At 38.6% G+C, this 23,643-nt stretch overlaps 1 protein-coding gene across 2 annotated transcripts in view; it reads right to left on the bottom strand.

Annotated features, from left to right (window-relative positions):
- ptgfrnb (prostaglandin F2 receptor inhibitor b) overlaps window positions 1-23,643 on the bottom strand; it is an 89,703-nt gene that overhangs the window by 4,212 nt on the left and 61,848 nt on the right. For both annotated transcript variants that reach the window (XM_044344743.1, XM_044344742.1), the window contains exons 11-14: window positions 20,690-20,797; window positions 1,188-1,374; window positions 923-1,041; window positions 653-703 (exon numbers count right to left, since the gene is read on the bottom strand). In XM_044344743.1, coding sequence (XP_044200678.1) covers window positions 653-703; window positions 923-1,041; window positions 1,188-1,374; window positions 20,690-20,797 — 465 coding nt within the window. The remainder of the gene's footprint in view (window positions 1-652; window positions 704-922; window positions 1,042-1,187; window positions 1,375-20,689; window positions 20,798-23,643) is intronic.

Below are 23,643 nucleotides of genomic sequence, written 5' to 3'. Positions count from 1 at the left end.
TGTGCACTGACGATGCCAGCTGTCATTCAGGTGTCCTATATAAGCACGAGCTCAGCGCTGTAAGCCAGCGAATGTCAGAGCTGCATGAAGGAGTAATGATATAGTCTGGCCAGCAGTTTCAGTGAAGTTATCCACACTGATGAAGTGAGAAGGGCTTTTCTTTATTTTACCCAGTTTCTGTGACATTTTGCAGTTACTGCTGTTGGCTGAAAACTGCATTTAAACTTCATGCTGCCTCAACTAACCTGCAAAACTAGGCTGTGATAGTTTGTCATTCTCCATCGGAAAGCAACAAACAATCTCTACACAATGCTAGAGGATATTATATGATGAGTATAAAACGTTAAAGGAAAGCTGTGCTTGGTATTCTCTTAATGCTACTCACCTGTCAAACATGTATAAATGTTGAATCAGACTTTAGGTGATTATTTTATGTTGGACAGGATCAGGAATCTAGATATTACTACTGATGGATGTCCTGATTTAGGTTTTCATAATATTCATAAATCTCTAAATAGTTAAATATCTAGAAGAATAATAATGTCTTTTCACAAAGGCTAAAGCTAAAGCTAAAACCTGATAATCTAAGAATCAATCATCAGCAATACATTAATAATCACTTTCACTTGAGAATGTATGATGGTCATATTACCTATTGAGGCTGATACACCGTACAACAGAGGTAACTTTAGGGAGTCCCACACTGGAGAAGGAGAGAGAAAGAGAGATTTGGTGTTTAATAAGAGCAAATACTGTAATACATTCAATCACGGTGCTGATACAGCACTGGATTCATGCATCCATTGTCATGTTTAAATATGTAAAAACAATCATCATATAGAGAAACAGAACCACACACACACACACACACACACACACACACACACACACACACACACACACACACACACACACGCCTCACCGGCAAATCGGACAGTGAGGAAGATCCGAGATGACGTAAGCTCTCCAGCTTGAGTCCAGGCTCCCGTTGAGGCCGACAGGTACCAGGGAGTGGCAACACAGTGATACTCGCCGCTGTCACTGGAATCCACAGAACATATAAAACACACAGTCACACACTGCAGCTGAGGTTTTGGTTGTCATAATCTTAATATAATGGAAATAAAATATATGATAAAAAGACACTATAAGTTCACAAAAACATTCACCCATATACACACACTCACCTGTCCTGAGTGCCATGAATGTTCAACATGTAGGTGTGCGTGTCATCGCGCTCTATTGAAACGTCACTGGATGAGTTACGATCTTCTTTCCTCACGACGCCGAAGCGGTCGACGCTGGCCACCTGGGTCGTGGTCGCTCCGCCACGCAAGCGGGTGAAAAACCAACGCACCTCGTACGCCAGATCATCTGAAAGAGGCACACAGAGACAGAGACATGAGTTTAGTGATGCTGAAACATGTTTTAAGAAACTGCTCAACTACCTTTAACACCACAGAGTATTTTTACATTTCTATTTCTAAATGATAAATTATTTAACAATGTGTAAACAAGACAGTTTTGAAATAGCTGAAATGTTTTGTTTTTTTTTACTTTTCATGGAGCTAAGCTGAACACATCTTGGACTTACAGTATCTCCATCCTGCTTTAATGTGTTTGTAATTTGCTTCTCCACAATTAAAAAGTAACCTGTGGAAATTCTGACCACTAGTGGTGCAGTGGAGCAACCTTCATGAGCGTGTAAAGTCAACTTTATATACAGCATAGAATCACATATTTGTCACAGAGGGAAAGAAACTTGAAACTTGAAGAAGAGCAACAGAGGAGGGATCCCTCTTCCAGAATGCACAGACATGCTATAGTTGACATTTTTTTTATCTCATAATCTTCTACAGGTTTAAAAAAAATTTAAAAAATGGCTTTACAAGTGTTTTAAGAGGAAGGAAATACATTCAACAGCATGTGTTTAGAGTCAAGGTGCTTTCAGACGGCGAGTGATTGCCGGCAGGGGCGAGGAGAGGCGGTGAGGCTGCCTCTCTCATGAACACACACAGCTCTTCACCGCTGTTGTCGGAGTTCATGATGGATCAACTTTGTCCAACTTGCCACCCCGACTCACAGTGTGACCATGGCAACCACAGAAACTACAGCGAAGGAAATGCATTTGGGAAACTATACATGAGCTCCTGAATGATGTGCGTTGGCTACCTCTTCACCAGCAGAGAACGATGAAGACATGTATTTAAAGTCTGATTATCCAGTTTGACATAATAAACAATATTTATGTTACTAGTTAGCAGAACTTACTATGTATTGCTTGACATTTCCTCTATTCACAGTGTGATAAGACTGTACTAGGTGGATAGCAGCAGCCTGTGGTAAAGCCTATAGGCTGGTAGGATTGAAGGTAGCTGGGTACTGTGGCAGCTGCGTAGCGTTCTGCTGCCACTGATTCAAAACACTGAACATCATTGTTGTTGCGATGGAAAACACTCGCTGTTTTTCCTCCCCAAAAGATAGTAAAAGTTTCTTTACAACAAAACTCCACAGGGCACATTTAAATCTTGTTTTCACATAATTTCATCAGAAAATGACATAATGCACAATAAAGTTTATAAGCCACTTTCGGTTCACTGCTCCGCTGAGTTGATGAATTGCTTATTATGACTTACACAGTACGAGAAAAGACTCCAGTGGTAAATAACTGACTTTTAACAACCTCAAAACACTGTTGTAGCAAATCCAAACGCATAATGACACCTTCATGTGGAATTATTAGAACCATATATACAGCAAGTCTAACATTTACAGAGAAGTGTTACTGTACCTATTACATTATGGAAATTGAAGAAGAGAGTGTGTTATTTTTGGATGTGCAACGCAGCCTTAATTTCAAAATGATGACTACAGAACAAAGGAGAAAAAACAGATAGAAACAGTCCAAGAACAACTCCATTATCAGACGTTAAAACACACACACGGGCTGCTGTTTCTTCGCTCACAGTAAGATAAAAAAAATACAGAGATGGACACACACACGACATAAAAAGTGATAACAAAAAAGAAAGAAAACAGGGACAAGAGAGAATTTGTGATAATAGATGTAATCTTTGGAAAGGGGGCGAGCGAGCTAATTATTTCCAAGAGCAAGACGTTGTGAGAGAGAGAGAGAGAAAGAGACAGGCAGCGAGAGAGACAGACAGAAGCACAAACTAGTCATTAGTCTGTCAGGAAGAGAAGGACTATTAGCACTGTACCTCCTACACACACACACACACACACACACACACACACACACACACACACACACACACACACACACACACACACACACACACACACACACACACACACACACACACACACACACACAATAAAAACCCCATGGAGCCTTAGTCATCCTCTGTCATTTAGGAGACAAATAGAGGATAGAGATGAAAAACATAAAGAGAACATTTGCGGATGACAACGTGGAGAGAAAAAAAAAAAAAAGACAAATGATGATGAAAACAATTATGGAGAGGAAAAAAAAAATGGCGAGAGTGAAAGATGGAGAAATGAATAGGAGGAAAGAAGAGAATGGAGCGAATATAATGAAGAGAAAGACCGAGGAGGAGAGGAGTGAACTCACCCAGAGCAGAGTAATGAATCACATCTCAATTTCTCTCTCCCTCTCTTCCCTAATGGTTTTAATATTCAAGTGCTACATCATTAAAAATCAGTGGTAGTATGAACAGCAGCGGCAGCAGCAGTAACAACTCCTGGCCTTCGTTTTAGTTTGGTCTTCATATTGATCATTACCTGAAAACTCCACAGCGAGATACAGTATCTTTACACCTACCGGGCCGGATTTTTCATTCAGGTTTGCAGTGGATATTCGTGGACTCAAATGTTCCTTCTAGCACTGCTATCAGGTCAAAATTTCCCCTTAAAAAAAACATTCCAGCTAAGAAGAAAAGGGTCCGGGAATTTAAAAAATAGCAAGTTCTCGAGGACATTTGTGCTCTCTGAAGGATGAACCCGTTTTGAACACCATCCCCGCTTTTCTCTGTTGCTCGCTCAGGCCGAATTTTGAAGTTTTTGTCCCACTACTGGTAAGTAAGTAGTATAAGTAAGGCTGCGACTAACGATTATTTTAGTTTCCGATTAAACTGACAATCATTTTCTCCATCGGATCGTTTCGTCTATAATGTCACAACATAGTGAAAAATGTCTGTTATTTCTCAGAGGCAAAGACGATGGATTCGAATATCATGTTTTGTCTGATCAACATTCCAAAAATCCAGAAGATATTCATTTTACTATGTAATGTATGACACAAAAAAACTTAAATTCCTCACATTTAACAAGCTGCAACTATCAAATTTATTGGCATTTTTCATTAAAAATGACTAAAATGATTATTCTGATTCATTTTTCCTGTCAATGCAGCTCTAGTTCTAACTACAGCAAAAAGATCAGTAAGTTGTTCAGAAAGGGGAACATTTAGAAATATTGAATACTTTCACATATTCGCTTTAGGCAGCTTTGATGTAAAAACATTAGCTGACCTTCAATAACCTTAAAATAAAAACTTTAATACATCTGTAATAATTATATGTGTTTAATACATCTTGTAATTGACATAAATTGTAAATGCATCTGAATTGCTCTTGCAGATTACATTTGTATTTACATTAAATGCATAACAGTGACTATAATAGTTCAGTAACTTCACTGTCAATACTGATAAAAAGATAGTTAAACTACCTCAGTTCCTCGTCTACACTAGAAATCATAAAAAGTATGAGGGGGAAGGAAACACCCCCCCCCCCATCATTGACGGGGACGATGATGATGGTGGTGATGAAGATGCATTAGGACAGTGCAGAGAGGGGGCACAGTCTTTTTTTTTTTGCACCAAGACAAGTACAGCCGAGCGCTCCATCCAACCAAAGGGGAGGAAATGGGAGGTGACACTAAGAGAAGGGGTGAATGGGTCGACTGACCACACACACACACACACACACACACACACACACACACACACACACACACACCCCTCCAGACTCGCTGACCAGAATCAACTGATGAGTAAAGTTCTGACAATGAGAAAAGGCCGATTTGCCCGTTAACATCCTGAAGAAAGCCCACATGGTTCCTCACAGCAACATAAAGACAGTTACTATAGTACAACTATAACTCTGAAGCTCTATAGGGAACCCAGTATGTTAATACATAGTACAGTTGTAGTATGTAAGGTTTACACAAGGCTAAAGTTTGCTGAAATGGATTCATGTTTTAATGCTGATGGACAAACAGAATGGTTGTGCTTTAAATCCACACTACATAACTTCTTAAAGCAGAAATTGCACATTCAGCCTCTTTATAACATCATATTAGTGAAGTAGAAGTGTTGTTTCTTTGTTTATGGTGATTATGAACTGTGATGTGCCAAATCTTCACTGCTGATGGAAGCACTCTGACTAGCCATTTTTAACTACCAACTTCGACCCCACATTTAGGGTGAAAAATAAGTGTTTCAAGCTGTTTTCTTGTCCAACATATTGTCCTAATATGAGGCTTGCCTCAAAGTAAGCCTATACTCCATTGAGACCGTCTGTACGGGCGGGGTGAAGCTTTGCTGAAAGTAAGGACTCCCATACCAAACCAGACCCGTCTATTAGTCAAGGCTCCCATCGGTACATGCTTCATTAAAAGAGAACAGGTGGTTCATGAGCAAGATGAAGGACGGTTATGATAAGATAATGATCTCTTGTGGTGTGGACTCAAAATGACCTGATGTGAGAGTCACGTCATGAACGAACGCTCGGCACAAGTGACGGAAGGGATGAAGTATATCAGCTAAAGTTCAAAAGAAGGAAGCAAGTGTAAAACATTGTGAACTCTGAATTGACTGACCACCAGAGTTAATCCAATCCAAATAAGACGTTCTACTTACCATCACACAGGTTAGTTATTGAATTGCATAAACCGTACATAACATATGCATATACTGTATGACCATGGAACAAAATAAAGGCCATGAGATTTACAGTATTATACCCCAAACGTATGAAATCCATCAAAAAAGGATTTTGGGATTGTTGGCAACGTGTCAGTTTTACCTCCACATAAAGTTGTTTAAATAATCTGGATAAACTGTTATATCTGAACATCTGACTGCTTGTGTGTCTTGCTCCATTGTTCTCAGATCTCAGTAACTGCTTTGGTAAGTATAAAGTTATTATAACTGATAGAAATTATGGTCAAGACATCAAAAATCAAACCCAATCTGTAATAAACTGGAGTTAACTTTGAAGTAGAGTGCATGGGGAGAGAGACTCTGCAAAGCTTTTATTTGCTGGTAAAGTTGTATTCTCAATTGAATATTTGTTTGGACGTGAGTGAAAATAACTGACATTATTGTTATGACAACACATTTAAATATATTTACTTGAAGAGAGATGTTTTTTGACAACAGGGTGTATGAGAACTATTTCAATCCCATATATAATCACTGTGACTATATTCTTATATAATCACATCAGTTGAAAACTGCCTCGCTGACAGTCAGAAGATATGCGTTTCTCTGACGTTCTGATAACACTAGGTTAGTGTCTGACATTGCCGTTAATGATCAAAGACACATTTTGCATAATTCCACAGGACTGATGCTTGAACTCGGGTTGCTCGTTTCAGCGACGACACCAATATTCCAGGAACGGAGCTATAATTAGAAAGCCTCTGCTTTCTCACAGTTAGCCTCCATCCTTCACTTTCTTTGTTCTTGACGGCAGAAAGGACACAGAATGAGGGAACGAGAAGGAGGGGAGGGAAGAGGATTTGAAATACTTAGTGACTGAGGAGATTATTTTGTTTATCACGTAGCTGTAAAATCAACAGCAAGAAAGGCACTCGGCAACGTGAACACATCTCAAGCTGCGTCTTTGGAGAGCATGTAGTATAACCACAGACACCTCCACCTCCTCTTCATGGGAGGTGCTATACGATTATGTGATCCCCCCCAGCAGCAGACTGACACAGCTTTTTGCCCACAGCTGTTCCTCTGATGAATGCAGACTCTTGCCGTTGCCCATTATGGACGTTTCTACCCCCCTATATGAACTCACTGACTCCTATCCTATGCAACTTGATAACCTATAGGCTCTCTTTACACTGCTTTACTGCATAGCCATCCTGTACACAGTGAGTGAACAGAAAAATAGAGACCCTGGCCCTGGGATGTGAGTGCGTATGTGTTGCTTCCACAGCAGGTGTGACAGTGACGTAACAGACTGTGAAAAAGGCACAATCGTCTGTTGTTGTTTTTTTTTATAGACTACAACAGCTCTTTGGTAGATGAATGTGCAATAAAGTGGCTCTGGTCCACAGTATGACAGTTAACATCACAACCCAAAAGGCCTCAGTATAATGAAAAGGAAACGCTTGTCGGATCAGACAAGCGTTCAAACTTTTCTTCACACGACTACTTCCGCATTTTTTTCACGTACAACCGAGTACAACGCTATGAATGCCTTCAAGGAGAAACTGTGAAAGTGTGCGTCGTTATCCTCATTTGTACGATTGACACACAAAAGACTTCCTGAAGAGAGATCAGGGAGGTAGTTGGGGAAGCAGTCAGGAGGAGGATGTGATGACAGGCTCGTCTCCCCACAGGTACAACAGGAACAGGTTTAACACATTTACCTTTAATCACGGTCAGATAACGCATCATCCCAAATATGCTGAACCTTTAACCCAAACCCTGACTACTCTACAATTTGTACAAACCGCCAGTTAGTCGAAAATAACTGTCTTCTGGTTTGATGAATCCTGGTTCCAAAATGTGCCGAGAGTGTGGAATGAACAATACAACAAGAAGGCATCATGCATGGTTACAACGTACATGGGGGACGAGTCAGCTGGTTTTACTGGGTCCATTATGATCTACAAATGGACGCGTTGAGACCAGGGACTTAACATCCTGACAGACAGGGTTCATCCGCTCGAGGCGACCATGTACTGGATGAGTATTTTTAACAAGACACAGCTCCCTGTCACTTAGGATTGGTTTGGGGAACATTCACATATAATGTTGTTGATCACCTGACCACCTTCATCCTGTAGTTACCGTCCACTGGTGGTGAAAACCTTCTAGAGGAATACATTAGTTAAACTAATTGGAAAATGCATTTGGCTATGAATTGTGAATGAATATGGTGCAAACTCAATCAATGAATTTAGCGAGTGGTCCATAAAACAAAAACAAGATTCTAAAAACAAATCTTTTAATGACAAAACTCAAAATATGCTGATACTATACAGTTAAGTCATTTGAGAGGCCTTTCCACTTTCAAATCTAAATGTGAGAAATCTCTGGTGGATTTTTTTTTTTTTTTTGAATTTCACGCCTTGTGCTCAATTCAAAATATTGGATTAAACTATCTGTAATGGCTGAAACCCCATGTAATGCATTAAGATGTTTAAAGGGACCTCCAATAAAACTGAAAGGATAAGGTTTGTGTTATTCTATATTTTTCTTCTTGTCAAGAAATCCCATGAAAAGACCAAAACTAACAATGCATTAGTCTGTCACTCAATGCTTTCTGTCTTCCCTAACCTGTCTGTTGAGCTCAGTTTCAAAAGCTCAAGTTTTAAAAAAGGCTAAATAATTTCCTTTAACATCTGGGCACTGTAGTTTTTAGTAAACATTACTTAAACAGGAGTAAATAGTGCATTTGTTGGGGACTATTTCCAGCAGCGGATTAATACACATTTGGTGCTCTAGTGAGTATTTACAGCTCATTCATGTATTTTTACTAGTTTGGGTCAACAATGGGTGTATGGCACAGGAGAACAAGATATATTAAGCTTTGCTATTTGTTAGTAGCATCAATTAATTGTTGGTTTTTCATAGGATTTGTTGCCAACGTATCCATCAAGTTCATAACACTGGTGACATAGCACAGTTACGGTGAAACGGCTATGTTCAGTGACAGTAAGAAAATCAGCTGGCGGACGTAATTAACTGAGCTGTCAGCTGACAGATTTAGCCTGTCAGAACTTCACCAACTACGTTAGCTTCATTAGTAATAACACAGTTTTAGGCAGTGCAGCAGCTCCAATAAGCAGGGAGGAGTGGGGAGGGGGAGGAGGGGTGCATTCTGGTGATTGAGAAACTACTGTGCATCTCTAATAGAATATCTGGCTCCTGTCTGAGCTAATAAAACTAAAATGGCTGTCTGTGGAAATGAAGACAGTCTGATTGGATTTCTCTGGATTAATCCCTCGAGGAGAGTCCAAGGCTTAAAACTGCCTGAAATACACACACAGACACACAAAGGACTGACAATTACCACCAGTGCCTCTAATGAAACTGTGTGTGTTCTCTGCTCCATAAAGCAGGACAGCACTGGTAGAGTGGAATACTAAACACTATAAAAACACTATTTAGCCTCACTGAAACAAAGCTACTGGGGAGCAAAGTTTCCCTCGTTACTCGCTGCATATTTAATAAGACCTCCAGTTCATAAAATAGAGATTTCACTTGATATTTAGTGTGTTTTACTTGCAGAAGCCTTTTGAGCAAATGACCGCTGAGTTACACTGATATTTAGATTGCTGATAGCAAATAGTAGATTTGATATCTTTAAAAATGAACACTTAAGCTTGTCCCCTCAAATCTGATCACTGGCAGCAACGCTTACTAATGAAAGAGAATTTCATTAGTAAGGGTTGCAGTAGAGTTCAAATGTTGTTTTAGTCTTTTCCAGCGTGTGATGATTCAAAGTGTTCGTTAGGGAGGGAGCAGCTATATTTTTGGCATGTGTGGAATTTAATTGGTCAAATGTATCTCCCCTAAATAAAAAAATATTCAGTGTCACAATTTCTAAATTGTAATAGTCCTACAAATAAACACTTAGATTCCCATTTTGGTTGTCAGTCTCAGTAGCATGAAGAAATTCATCGACTCTGCTTGATGTGATAATTAACAGACTGTGGCATAGTGGTGAATGTTTGGCATTTGAATCTGAAGTTCCCTTTGCTTTCTGTCTGTCCTGTTTTTCTGTTATTTTGTACTGTATGTATTCGCATCCTTTTCACATACTTTTAAGGGTGTGTGTAGACAGACATTAAGACTGTAAGCTCTCTGCAGCCCTCTCATTTCCATATGAAGGGCTCTCACAAATAAACACAGGCTCGTCCAGCATAAAAGTTGAACCTGGCTAAACTTTTGCTGCAATGCGATGTCATCTGGCAAAGCAGTGCATTGACCAAATGCGTGGAAGCGTACTTTGTAACGTGAACGGTGAACTATAATTCTTCTATATGTTCTCTTCTATAAAAAGCATTGATATATATATAATTTGAAACCTTTCAAAATTTGACACCTAAAATCAAACCCCGTCCTTGCAACTTGTGACACTAATCTCAGGTTTCTCCTGTTGAATGTCTCCATTGACTTCCACTATAAACCTAAATACAAGAACCCCCCCCCCCCCCCTCTATGTGTATGGTCAAAACGTTTTATATTTGCACATTGAAAACTAGCATTTCTAAGGATTCCTTTAAAGCTGCTCCCATTCCTGTTTAACTGGAGGACCCAATGGAGTGAAAATGATGGCACTGCTCTGCTATTCAGGACTATCTGCTCAACATTTTCAATTTGTGTTTTACTGTCACCATGTTGTCACACTGTTCCCTCTCCTCTTCCACTCGGTTTCCCACTTTTATACCCCACTTGGCTACCATTTGCTCTAGTTTTTATCTACAGTATGATTATCCAAAGTGAGAGACTGATGCTTTGAGTCAAGAGTCTTTTTTTCCGCTTCTGTAGAACACGTGAACAGAAGTGCTGGTTTGGATTTTTTGCAGTCACCCAGAGGCCACTGAATGTTAGAAAGGAATTTTTGACAACAAATGAATAAATTACTACTGAGCAATTCCATGAAACTTTTATCTGAGTGTTTTTTCACGTCTCCGTACTTTTGGAACTCTGAAATGAGGTGAACCAATAACAGAAAGAGCTGCATTGTTAAAAAGATAAATTTATCCTGCTATAACTTAAAAAATAGAATGATTACTTCATTTATATCTAGCATCCAAGTTAGTGAGAGGATGTAACTGAAACATTGGTGGTTATTGTCAAAATAATATAAAAGTTGATAGGAATTTTAGAACAACATGAGCTTCTGGATTCTTAAGATGTGTTTAACTTTTTATAACAGCAGCCACTCAAATAATCGCTTTGTTAAAGCTCAAATACAAACTGTGGACAGTGGTGGCTCCAAATTGAACCATTTAAAAATATGAACATCAATATTCAGAAATGCTAACATTATCAAACTGCATAGCTAACAATCCTTACTGAGGTTTGGATTAATGACTTCCTGTCTGGTTAAGATTTTCAATCAGGCAGAAAGTGACAACAGAAATCAGTAATTGAAGGAAAAGTGGAAGCTATGTAGCACATTATGGGCTCAAATTCAGCTGCCAAGTCGCATTGAGTTTTTCCATCTTTACCTGGCTTTTACAGTTATGTATTAGCTAATAAGGCAAGATTAAAAAGGTACACAAGTGCTGGACAAACTAAAGAACTTAACATTTAAAAGTTCTTAGAGCTTTACCTGTAGCGGGACAAAAACTGTAATATTTGTTCTGATGGTGGACATGAGGTAATTCAAATCAGCTTCAAATCAATGCAACTTTGTCTCAAATTAGAAAAAATATGCAGTTAAAAGAAGGGTGTTGTTATAAATAGTACATAATAGATAGAGCATGACTTAAAAAAATGGGGAATAATTTAAAAATTCTGTACATTCAACCAAAAACTGAGTATTTGTTGGGTAGTTGAGTTCAGATGAACAACATCCTTGGGCAAGCCTGTTTTGAGGCTGGATGTGTGGGCTCTGAGGCACTTGTAACACCTCCCAGATGGCAGAAAACAATTTGTAACCAGGGTTGGCAGAGTCTTTGCGGATGTTATGATCCTTTCCCAGACAGAGTTAGGTGTCATGAATGGCTGGTAGTTTCCTGATGTACCTGCTGTTCTAAATTTCATGGGAATCTGACAAGTGGATTTTGCAAGTGGAAACTTTGGCCTAATAATGTTGCTACAGGAAAGCTCAAGACATGTCACCAAAAAAGTCCTGCTTCTTGTGGGCCCACTATTTACCACATATACTGTCACAAACCTGAACTGACAATTATTACATTAATTCATGTTAAGTTTCTTATCTGCAGCTGTTACTGGTTCACCAGAAACAGTTAATGGAGTGAGAATCATTTAGTCTTTCAGTCATCCTCTCTCCTCACTAATTCAGATTCTTAACTGTCAATCCTCTCTTCAACAACTCTTCTCATTCTTTCTCTCGCCACTTCGTGAGAATTCGCTGCCATCCTCTCCTCCTCCTCGCCTCTCCTTTTTTTTGGGAACTTTGCAAGCTGTTCTCGCGCCACTTTTCCTCCATTTACTGCCTCCTCTATTCACTCTCTTCCACTCTTGCTCACTTTAACAATCTGTTTAGCTCCCTCCACTTTCCCCCCCCATTCACTCCCACCTTCTCTCCATCTCGCCGTCTATTCTTTCTCTACCTCGTTCTGTCTCCCCGGCCGGCTAACAGAGCGTGAGATTGGCTAATTAACGGCTGCCTGTCGGCCCTGCAAAGACAGCTGGGTAATTTGGTGAGAGTGGAGAGGAGGGAGGGAGGAGAGACTGGGGAGGAAATGAGGAGTAGAGGAGCCAAAAGAGGAGAGAAGGACATATCATTATATTTATTGAACAGAGCTATTTTTAAAATGCTTACATTGCCAGATGTAAATCACCTGTTTGGCAAATGCAACAAAATCCTGCATCTTTTTTTAAAACCTGGTGTTGTTCTACTCATTAAAATGCATGAATGTGGTTTGCTTAACTTCCACGGCAGCCATTACTGAATGAAATACTCAGGGTGGGAAAGCCTGCTTGGAAAAAGAAAAAAAAAAAGCTGGAATATGATGATACAAGCAAAACTGATCAAGATCCATATAAAAATAGCAGCTAACAATAGGCTATTTAACATTAGCTTCACATGACTCAGGTTAAATTGCTTAAAGCTGCATTAACACATTTTTTTAGCCACTTGGGGTGAAGTGGAACAAGCCAAAAATACAACATTTACATAGTATGACCATATAAAGTTGTTACAGGCAATGTGTTAGCAAACTGTTCAGTCTATTTTCAAATCCTACAAAAAAGGGCAACTTGAGCATTCATTTGGAGTCTTGTTTCTGTGCCAATAACTCATTTTAGCTCTGCTTTTGGTCTCCTCCAAACCCTAAGGGAAATATCTGGCTCTTAAGCTGCTAAATGCTCCACTATGTTCACCTGCTGGCCGTTAATCTTTGTCTGTCTGCTGATGCTGGGCAGGTAGTGTTGAGTTTGTTTATCAGAGCTTTATCTGCTGGAAGTAAGGTTGATGAGAGAACTGACACTGTACCAAACAGTAAATGCACCGTAAATACAACCTGATCATCAAAAATACTGGTACTGCTGTAGTTCTACTCAGATCCAGCTGTCATCCTCTGAAAAATAGAGAAACTTGAGAGATTTGAGGCAGAGGAAGTTTCAGTGCAACTGAGATTAAATACCAGGGATTGAGATCACCGAATTTACCAGGAATTCTTGCCAATTCAAGGGAAAAATGCCTGCAGGTTATAAACATGCATGTACTAGTCTGTGTGCGCCTACAGACTACCGTATTCAGTTTACCTACCATTCATTGAGAGATTTTGCTGACTACTCTACATATGAATAAAAAAAATTTATGACAAAAAAAAAAAAAAAAAAAAAGCAAAATCCTAGTTTACATCACACACAGCACACTGATACATGCTATTTGAGAACAGGCTGTTTTTTTAAAATACAGAATGTAATTTTTGAATGTGCATTAACATGATTACTGGTTGAGCGTTTAGCTCCGTTTACACCATTTTTTTTTTTTTTTTTTTTTTTTACAGTGAATCTGAATCATATTATCTTGATTGAGCCTGATTTCTCACTATTCCTATAAGCCTGATGCCGTCTTTGGAGGCTGAAAAGAGACAGTATGTGTCTGTGTATGAACCAGTGATGTACAAAGCTTGATTTTTTTTCCCAGGAGGAACAGAGTGGTATGCAGTTACTTTAACAAAAGAATTTCAGAGAGGAAAAAAAACAACGATATGTTGAAAAGACCCAAACTGTCACCATTTCAGCGGCAGTGGCAGTTCAAAACGGGGAGAAAAATATCTCTGATGGTGATGTAATCTCGATACCAATGATGTGAGGACAAGTATGCAGTGTCTCACAAACACACACTTACATGACTGGAATAACATGCCAGTCATTCCAGTGGTAATGAATGCTGTGTGTCTGCATGCAGCAGCACGCTGAGATAACACATCAAAGCAAAACACAAGACAGAGACTCATCCACACATCATGGTTCTGTGTTAACCGTTAGCTCAAATAGTATTGATAATTAGAAGAAGTTCTTTCCATAAATTCTAATTAATTTGATAAACCGTACACCACAGAAAGGATGGATCTCTTGTTTGATCAGGATATCAGCTTTAAATTTAACTCTAATGACTAAAAGAACAAAGATCCCAGTGATCACAAAATGGGGGAAAACATCCAATCATCACTCATGGACATACTGTTTATTTGACATGCGTCTGTCAAGAGATGCCCATCAATAATGGCTGAACCTCTTTCAAACAACATACCATCCTATCTAGGAGTGGTAATGTCATCATGGGTCCACATATCATATCCCAGACTAGACCTGGGACCTGAGTCAGGCTGTGTTTAAACTATATTCATATCAGAAAATACAAGAGTGGATTCAAGTGAACTCTATCAGCTCTGATCAGGTGATGTGTCATAATTATTTCAACAAAATGACATGTATTGATGCTCTTTTTGAGCAGCTGCTGGTGTAGCATCATACTGCTGTGGGTGTTGGTGTTCTCTCTTTCTTTGGCTCAGTTTGGGTCAACCGCTATTTGGATTGTGTCTAATTATCCTCAGGTCTGTAAACATACCATCCTATGTTTACAGACCTGAGGATAACCTGAGGTCAGGTCTGATTCTCCTCAAATCCCTTTAGGATCAGGTCGGCTTTTCAAAAAATGTATTTATGCATGTTCAGTTATGGGTGGATTTTTCCATGGGTCTGTTTTGGATTGGGTCCAAAATTTTGGACCTGTGAAGACCTCTAATGTTATACTGCAACTTAGACATTAACAAGAATTAAGTCTAAAGCCCTGCAAGAAGCTCCTAGTGGCTGCAATGTTCATGAAACCCAACAAAATGCAAGTGGAGGAGTGAATGAACAACATAGTAATGATTTATCTGTTCTCAGAGCCATATGAGTAGTGGGACTAATACAATAAAAAAGGCCATAAAAAAGGCATAAAATTACTCGAAACATTTCAAGACAATCTACCAATTACATTATGAGATATGTTATGTTCAACTGGACATGTTGGTTTTGAATTGGTGCAAAAGGGAAAGCTTTTCTAATGATGAATATGGAAAGACACCCTTATGAGCATTAATGTCCAATCCTCATTGGATTTTTCAATATTTCTTGTGCTCAAGTAAAACGCACATGTAGAGTTTCCATCACACTCAGAAAAACTGGTGTGTTATCTTGCTATGTTGACTTATGATCACTGTGTGTTGTGTTGGAGCAGACATTCTGATCTGATAGTGGCTCTAGGTTAAAATTTGGGTCACCAAAACATCAGGAGTTCACAGTATATCCACAGTACATTGAATAGAAAAGTGGCTATTCATTTCTGTTATGAATCAAAAACAGTCAAGGGCAAATTATGTCCTGAGTGGTCTTGTCAATGTCAGTGTTTGTCAAGAGGAAATTTTGGACGAGCGGTCACCAAAATCATCAAGAAGTGCATAGCTGTAAAAACTGTACTTGTCATTGTTGTTATCCTGTTCCAGATAAGTGTGAGGGGTATGATGAGGGGTATTTTGTGTGTTTGAGTGTTTCACCATACCCATCATAAAAACAAGCTGCGACAGGAGAGTCGTTTTCAGCCATCTCTGAGGAATGCACTGCACACACACATTCACACACAGTTGCTCAACCTTTCCAGCAATTTCGTGAAGTTCCCATCTTGTCATATTGTGTCAGAACAATAAGCTACAAAGGTGAGGTAGTAACTAATCAACAAATCATGTATCAGCACACACACACACACACACACACACACACAAGTCAATAAATCATTGACAGCTTTATATGATACTGCTAATATTACACAAGTGAAACGGGGAAGTTTATTTACCTGGGATTTGATCACCAGCACATACAGGAACAAACATACTGCTTTATTGTTTAATATGCTGTCACACCATACCAAACTATGTATTCTGCTTGTGAGTGTGTGTGTGTGTGTGTGTGTGGTAGGATCACCTGAGGAAATGAAGGGTTGGCTGTCGTCCAAACTGGGCCAACGTAGGCACCGCACCTTTGTTGATACATGTCACTCGATAGCCGTTTGCTAATGAGTCTGTTACTAATGTTTAACCTATGTGTCATTTACACTCGTGACACCGTCGGTCACTTTCTTATGCTGGTGATACTCATCCTCTATCTCTCGGACGTCACTAAAGGGCTTTACAAAAAAAACTGGGTGTGATTTACTGTTGGTACTGGTAGCATAAGTTACACTTGTTAGCAAAAAGAAAGTGGAACTCTATGAAAACATGATTAGCATTGGCAATATCTACCGTACGACAATAGTATGTTTTTGTCCAGGTATATGAGAAGAACATATTTATAAAAGATAAGGTTGGTGATATTCTATATTTCTTTTTTGTCAAATACCAAAATCAACTGATGCTACTATTATGTACTGTAGATGTAATATCTTATTCCTCTGTGCCGTAGAACTTAATTGTTGTCCAAAAACTATTTAAAACACATCAATGAACCACACTGTTGCACTGGGTGACATGTTCCTTCATTACATTCACTGTAGTTTCTGAGTCAATTCCCCCCACACTGTCCTGCTGCAGTAAATGCTCACTAGAGCACTAAATGTGTATTCATCCGCAGCTGAAAATAGTCCCCCATATATGCAGTATTTACTCCTGTTTGAGTAACATCTGCTAAAAGCGCCCTGCTGTTTTAGGAAATTACTGAGCCTTTTTTAAAAACTGAAATTATATTTGTGAGCCATTTTGAATGTCCTCAGTTGGAGTCCATCAGATTAAGGCCATAGATAGGGATGGGACAATGGAGAGTTCAGAGAAACAGATTGACGCATTGTTGGTTTTGATATATTCATTGGAGTTGTTGACATTAAGAAAAATGTAGATTAATGCCAGCCTTTTCCTTTGTATTTATATAAATAATGAACCTAAACTTTCCTGCTAAGCTTTTGTTTTTATATCTGGATGAATCTGATAAAAAGCACCCCTGATCTGATAATATAAACTTATTTTAGACGTGAAAGGAAACAGTTATGTTAGAAATGTTATCATAACCATCTACCGCACATTAAATAACCAGTATTTCAAGCCCCAAACACAGATCCACAAAAGAATTTAGTGCTCTTTGTGAGTGTGTGTGTGTGTGTATGTGTAAATGAGAGCAAGAGGGAGTCTATTTCATTTGTATAACCATTTGAAATGCTATGCCAATGACTAGATTTTTCTATTTTTAAGTGAACTATCAGACCTTTTCTTTTCGGTAGGGGAAAAGTAGACATTTGTCTCCTTGGTTTATACTGCTATTATCAAGGAGGTAACTTGTGAAAGCCTATCACAGGTCAAGAGGAACTGATTTTCTGAGTATTGCTCAAAAGACCTATAACAGCATGCCAAGTGGAACCAGATGTTCTGCCGAGATTCAGGACACTTGTGGAGGTAGGCAAGTCTATCTTCTCCTCAGGCCAAGAACAAAGTCTTCATAAGTAATTCAGTGTGACATCAACAAGAGTTTCTACTGTAACTCTTCCTCTGAAACCCACAAACATGTTATCAAGTGACAAATGATTTGTCACAGTGTGTTACTGGATTGCGCTTTGTCAGTTAGTTACTCTGAAACCTGACCAGGACACACACGTCACACACTGCATGAAGCAACATGAGTCACTGTAGAGGAAACAGCCTAATGATGAGGCTGAAATAACGGAAACACAAACCTTTTTAAACAGCTTAGTTCACCCACAACACACACAAAAAATGTCCTCTAGTGGTATCGAACCACACGTTTAATGTCAAGTTTTATGCAGATTTTGAGAAATCTACCTTGAAAACATGGGTAATCCACAGACCTCAATGGGGACACTTTATAGGAACTTTAAGTAGAAAGTAGTCCCAATGAAAACTGCTCAGTTAAGTAGTGTTTTTAATGCTTTGAGCAACACAAATGAAGCTGCATTTACCTGGGGTCACAGACATGGATGGATTATGAGAGAGATATCCCTACAAATAGGAATGCATATAAGCGACTTTTAGTTCCTAGTTTAGTTCCTCTCGCTGTCAGATCACGGAACTATTTGGTTGAACAGGGGCGTGAGAAAATTTATTTTTTATGATTTTGATGAACGGATCATTTACTACCATAACTTCCCATTATAAGCTGGTATATGACAACTAAGTGGAGCTGAAATGATTAGTTGAACTGAAAGAAAAATAACCGGCAACGAAATTTGAACAAAATTTTAATAATCGATTAATTGTGTCAGTGATTTTTCAAGCAAAAAACTCCCTTTCCAAATGTGAGGATTTTCTGCTTTTCTCTGTGTTATATCATAATAATCTGAATATCTTTGGGTTTTGTACTGTTGGTCGGGCAAAAAGTATGCTAAGAGACAGTTTTTCATCATTTTTTGTCATTTTATAGACTAAATAATTAATCAAAGAAATAATTGGTAGATTAATTGATGAAAATAATTTTTTGTTGCAGTCCTACAACTAATACAATTTGTTCACTACTACATGTCTACTGCCAATAATAATAATAATGATACAGTATATTCATTCATATTCCTTTCCTCCCTCCTTCCTTCCCATAGTAAACATCCATATGTAACTTCCCGATCAGCTTTGATGCTGAGGTGGAATTTCTTCCCATAGTGCAGCTGTCTGTGAGTGAACACATGTGTTTATGCATGACCTTACATTGCATGCATATATACATACATTCCTGTGAGGGCACAGGTGCAAAGAAACATGTTCACATATATACAAACACTACAGGACATGGTATTCCACTTTGCTTGTGTTTGCAGAAGTGCACAATTATTCCCAAACAACCCAACCCACACACACACAAGCACTGAGTGAGGAGGCCTGTAATGTGTTTTATCTGCTCACTACGAGGAAATAATATAGAAAACACATGTTGGACAGTGAAAGAAAGATGTTAGAGAGGATGAGATGGTGACAGATGCGTAGAGGGAGAAGCTAAGTGATGCATGACGTCATGTGATGTGTTTAAGTTAAAGAGTATGAAGTGATAAGGAGGAGGAGGGAGGACAGAAGATGGATGGGTGATTACAGTGAGGGAGGAGACTGAAGGAGAAATAGATGAACAGAGTGAGGAAGGGAGAAGTGGCAGTGACGCTGCAGATGGCTTCCAAAGAAGGAAAGAGTGGTGGAGGTTACACTGCAAATAATTCATTTCTTTGAAAAGCATTTCTATTCTGTGGGGAATTTTCAGTACATTTACTCAAGTACTGTACTAGAGTACGATTCTGGTGTACTTTTACTTTTTGATACTGTAAGAACATTTTGCTGATGATAATACTCTGCTTTCAGTTAAGATTTTGACTTTTTTTCTTTTACATTGTAGTACTGCTATTTACAATCGCTCATGTATAAAAATACAAACATTCTGGGACAGGGTTATTCAGACAAGGTTCCCAAGGACCCCTGGATTGTGTACCTGGGATTTATACCTCCTGACATAATTCAAAAGGACATACACCTCTTCAAAATCCTGATACTTGCATGTAAAAAGGCCATTACAAGGAACTGTTTGAAATGTGACCCCCCCTCCCAAGACCAGGTCAGTGGCTGGACATTGTAAAGGGAATATATTCTACTCATTATCTAAGGACTAAAGTAGGGACCCATGGACAACGCCGGGGAAAATGGACAAGAGAAAAGATGATGGGCTGCATACATGAGAAAAGATGAGTCGAGTTCTCAGCTGTTCTGAAAAGAACAGATCAAAGGTTGTAAAGTGATAGTAGTGCTTTGACATCCATTTTGTTCCAGTGTAATAACTGGAAAATGAATAAATAAAAAGTTTTTAAAAAAGCTCTCATGTAAGTCATTTTAGACGTGAAAGGAAACAGTTAAGGTAAATTGTTATCATTATCATCTACCGCACAATACTATCAGTTGGACTAGTATTTCAAGCCGATAACACACACCCACAAAACAAAGTGAAAGAATTTACTGGTCTTTGTGAGTGTGTGTGTGTGTGTGTGTGTAAATGAAAGCGAGTCTGTTTCATCTGTTCAACAACTTGAAATGCATCATTCTCATTAGCAGTACCGTTGACAGGTTGGCAGGTGAAGAACGCAACAGAAGAACAAAGTGTGTTTGTGCAGGAGAGATACGGCTGTATGTGTGCAAAAACAAAAAGCAACACAACAGAGAAGCAGAATCTGATAGTGAATTATGAGTGTTTGTGAGGAAACATTTAGTAATATGTGTGGTGCACCCATGTGTGTTGTACCAGTTTTTGGTGAAGATCCAGAGACGCTGAGCGAACACTTCATCTTGGCCGTCTGCCACGGATAAACAGTGCTGGCGTCTGATTGGATGTCGATGGAGAAGGACGGTCCTGCAACAGCAACAATACAGCTCAAACATGCTTTATTCAAAAAAATACATTTGACATAGACGGCAAACATCAGAGAAACTCAACTAAGATCAAAAGGATTCATTTAAACACAGACTGTTTTTAAACCTACATGTACTATAATTCTCCATTCACGTCCCCGAGGAAGATGTGAGCTTCCTGGGAGAAAAAGAGAGCTCAGCTTTCAGATGGTAAATACTGCTTTTAAGTCACAGGCTGAGATTTCTCTGAGATGCTGAAATCAACAGGGAAGAAACAGCTGTGGCGTAGTTAAAAAAGCAGCTGACAAAAATAGATTTCAGAGTAATTAAACCCAAAGAAATGAAAACATATTCATATAAACTGCATATGAAATAGGATAAAAGTCGTCAGCAATGCATATAAAAACAGTTTTGGGGGTTAAAACTGGATTTAAAAGCCCTCCACTTGTTTTCAAATGTAAATGCTGCGGTAAAGCTGACCCCGCCCCATTTAATGATGTCATACTGAAGTTGTCTGGCAATTTTTTTGTGTTTGGTTATTTTCAAATGTACTTTACTCTGAATTTTGTATGTTGCATGTAAAGAGTGAGAGTCAGAGTGAAGCCAGTGTGTTGCTTTAGCCTAGCGTGCTAACAGTCAGTAATAGATTACAAGTAAATGAAGCAAAAATACAGCTTCCAGGTCTCAAATTTTGTTTGACAAGGAGGAACTTTTGAGGGGTTCATTAAAAATCATCCTGATCCTACTAAAACATTGCAGTCTGGCCATTACTTGTATTATTTTGCTCTGAACTCAAGTGTTGGTGCGTCTGTCCATTAATCAATCTGTCTCCAACTGCTATCCCGAGACCACAACACTAGCGAGGCAAAAAAAAAAAAAAAGGCAGCATCTCGCAGTCTGTAAAACATTTAAACTCATGTACAAACTCATGAGATCAAATTGATGTGTTCAAGTGTGTTAAAGTTACTTAAAGTAAGAGCAGCTGCGGTCATCGTGGTTTCCAGCATGTGTGGATATTTTCAAGCTGTCTCTGACAACATCCAAGATGTTCTGACAATGCTGCATTACTCATGCTGTTGTGCAAACAAAGCACTGTATAATACATGCACTCTAGTTGTATAAACATCAGAGATGAAATATGTTCTTTTGAGTCTTGGCGCTAGAGAAGCTGTAAGTGAGTAAATCAACCTAACAGGAACACTCCAGGAACAGTTTTAAGTTACAGTCTTAAATTTCATACAAAACTAGTGTTTCATTGGGATTATTTTATGTATGTTATTGATTATCAGCAGCATTTTTTAGCAACTTATCTATGTTTTCTCTTCATTTTTTCTGTTCTTGCCATAAGTGGACCATGTTTACTGTAAACTGTTGTGAACATGGGCGTGTTGAGACATAAAGTCTGATGGATTTTAAACTATTCATCTTCTTCCCCACAAAATTACGTCTTAAATGTTGATAACTTGTTTTGACATGTCATCAATTTCACTGCAGTCGAGACGGAAAAGCTTTTGAAACAATTTCGCTCTTTAGATAACTGTCTTATATTTACAGTGTGGGTCTTACAGTATGTTTGGTTACTGGTTATAATATTTACCCACTAATTTCAGTGCTGAGATCTGAAAATGTCAGATGGTTTCAAACAAATCTGCAGTTTATCCAGATTATGTAAACCATTTATTTGAAAGAGAAAACAAGAAGGGAATACACCCCAAACAACTACAGCAACAGCGGGTCAAACAAGATGATACAGTACCTTCTGCATTATGAACATCATCATACCTGCACCTCCAAATGAGCAATATACTGTATGTTATGATTAAACTACAGCTGCAACTAACGATTATTTTCCATTATCGACTAATCTGCTGATTATTTTCTCAATTAATTTAGTTTATGAAATGCAAAGACAGTCTAAAATCTTAAGATATTCAATCCTCTGTCACATATGATAAAGAAAACTGTCACATTTGAGAAGCTGGAACCACAAAATGTTGCTTGAAAAATGACTGAAAAAATGAATAAATGATCAAAATAGTTCATTTTCTATTGATTAATTGATTTATTGTTGCAGCTCTAGATTAAAACTATTGACTTGTTAAAAACTTTGCAGAGTCACTTTGTCCCCATATCTCAGCAGTGAAATTGAGATTAAAGTTATAATAACTAGGGGAATGACGCAGTAGAAGATGGACATCTGACCCAGGCTGTAAAAATACAGAATTTCCCCTAAAATTCTGTCTTTAAACCCAACATTGAAGGAAGGGCCCTGGTGACTCTTTAGGGGTGTGTAAAAAAAATATTCTTGGCTTCCACAATTCTGGAGCAATTCTCTGCAATGGTCAACTCGACTTTTACACATCGTTAATCATGTAATGTTGACGGGACAAGTGTTTGAGCGCATATTGGATTTAGTAACTTTAAAAATGAGCTTTCCAAGAAAAAAGGTGGGACGTTTTGTGAATACTTGGTATGCATTCACAAATAAGCAGGCCAACCAACACACACTGCAAGACTTTACAAAACTTCCAGCCAACTCTGATCAAACAAAGACAAAAAAAAACATGGCCCATAGTTTGTTTCATGTCAAAAGAACAGTAGATAACAATAGGTTACTATGATAGTAATGCTGCAGCCAACGCGTATCGTTTACTCCAGTGGACAGAACATTAGTAACAACAAAGTGTTTTTTTAATCCAGACAGAAAACTGTAAGAAGTTTCCAAATTATTGCAGTTGATTTTTCAAATTAAAAATCTGCTCACTCCTTCACTCTTTTTTTCCTGCTTTTTTGGTTCCATCAGACCAGTTAGCTTAAATTTCATATTACAATTCAGTTGACTAACAA

Source organism: Thunnus albacares, chromosome 24 (genome assembly GCF_914725855.1).
Source record: "Thunnus albacares chromosome 24, fThuAlb1.1, whole genome shotgun sequence".
NCBI lineage: Eukaryota > Metazoa > Chordata > Actinopteri > Scombriformes > Scombridae > Thunnus > Thunnus albacares.
This window is presented reverse-complemented; position numbering and strand designations above follow the sequence as displayed.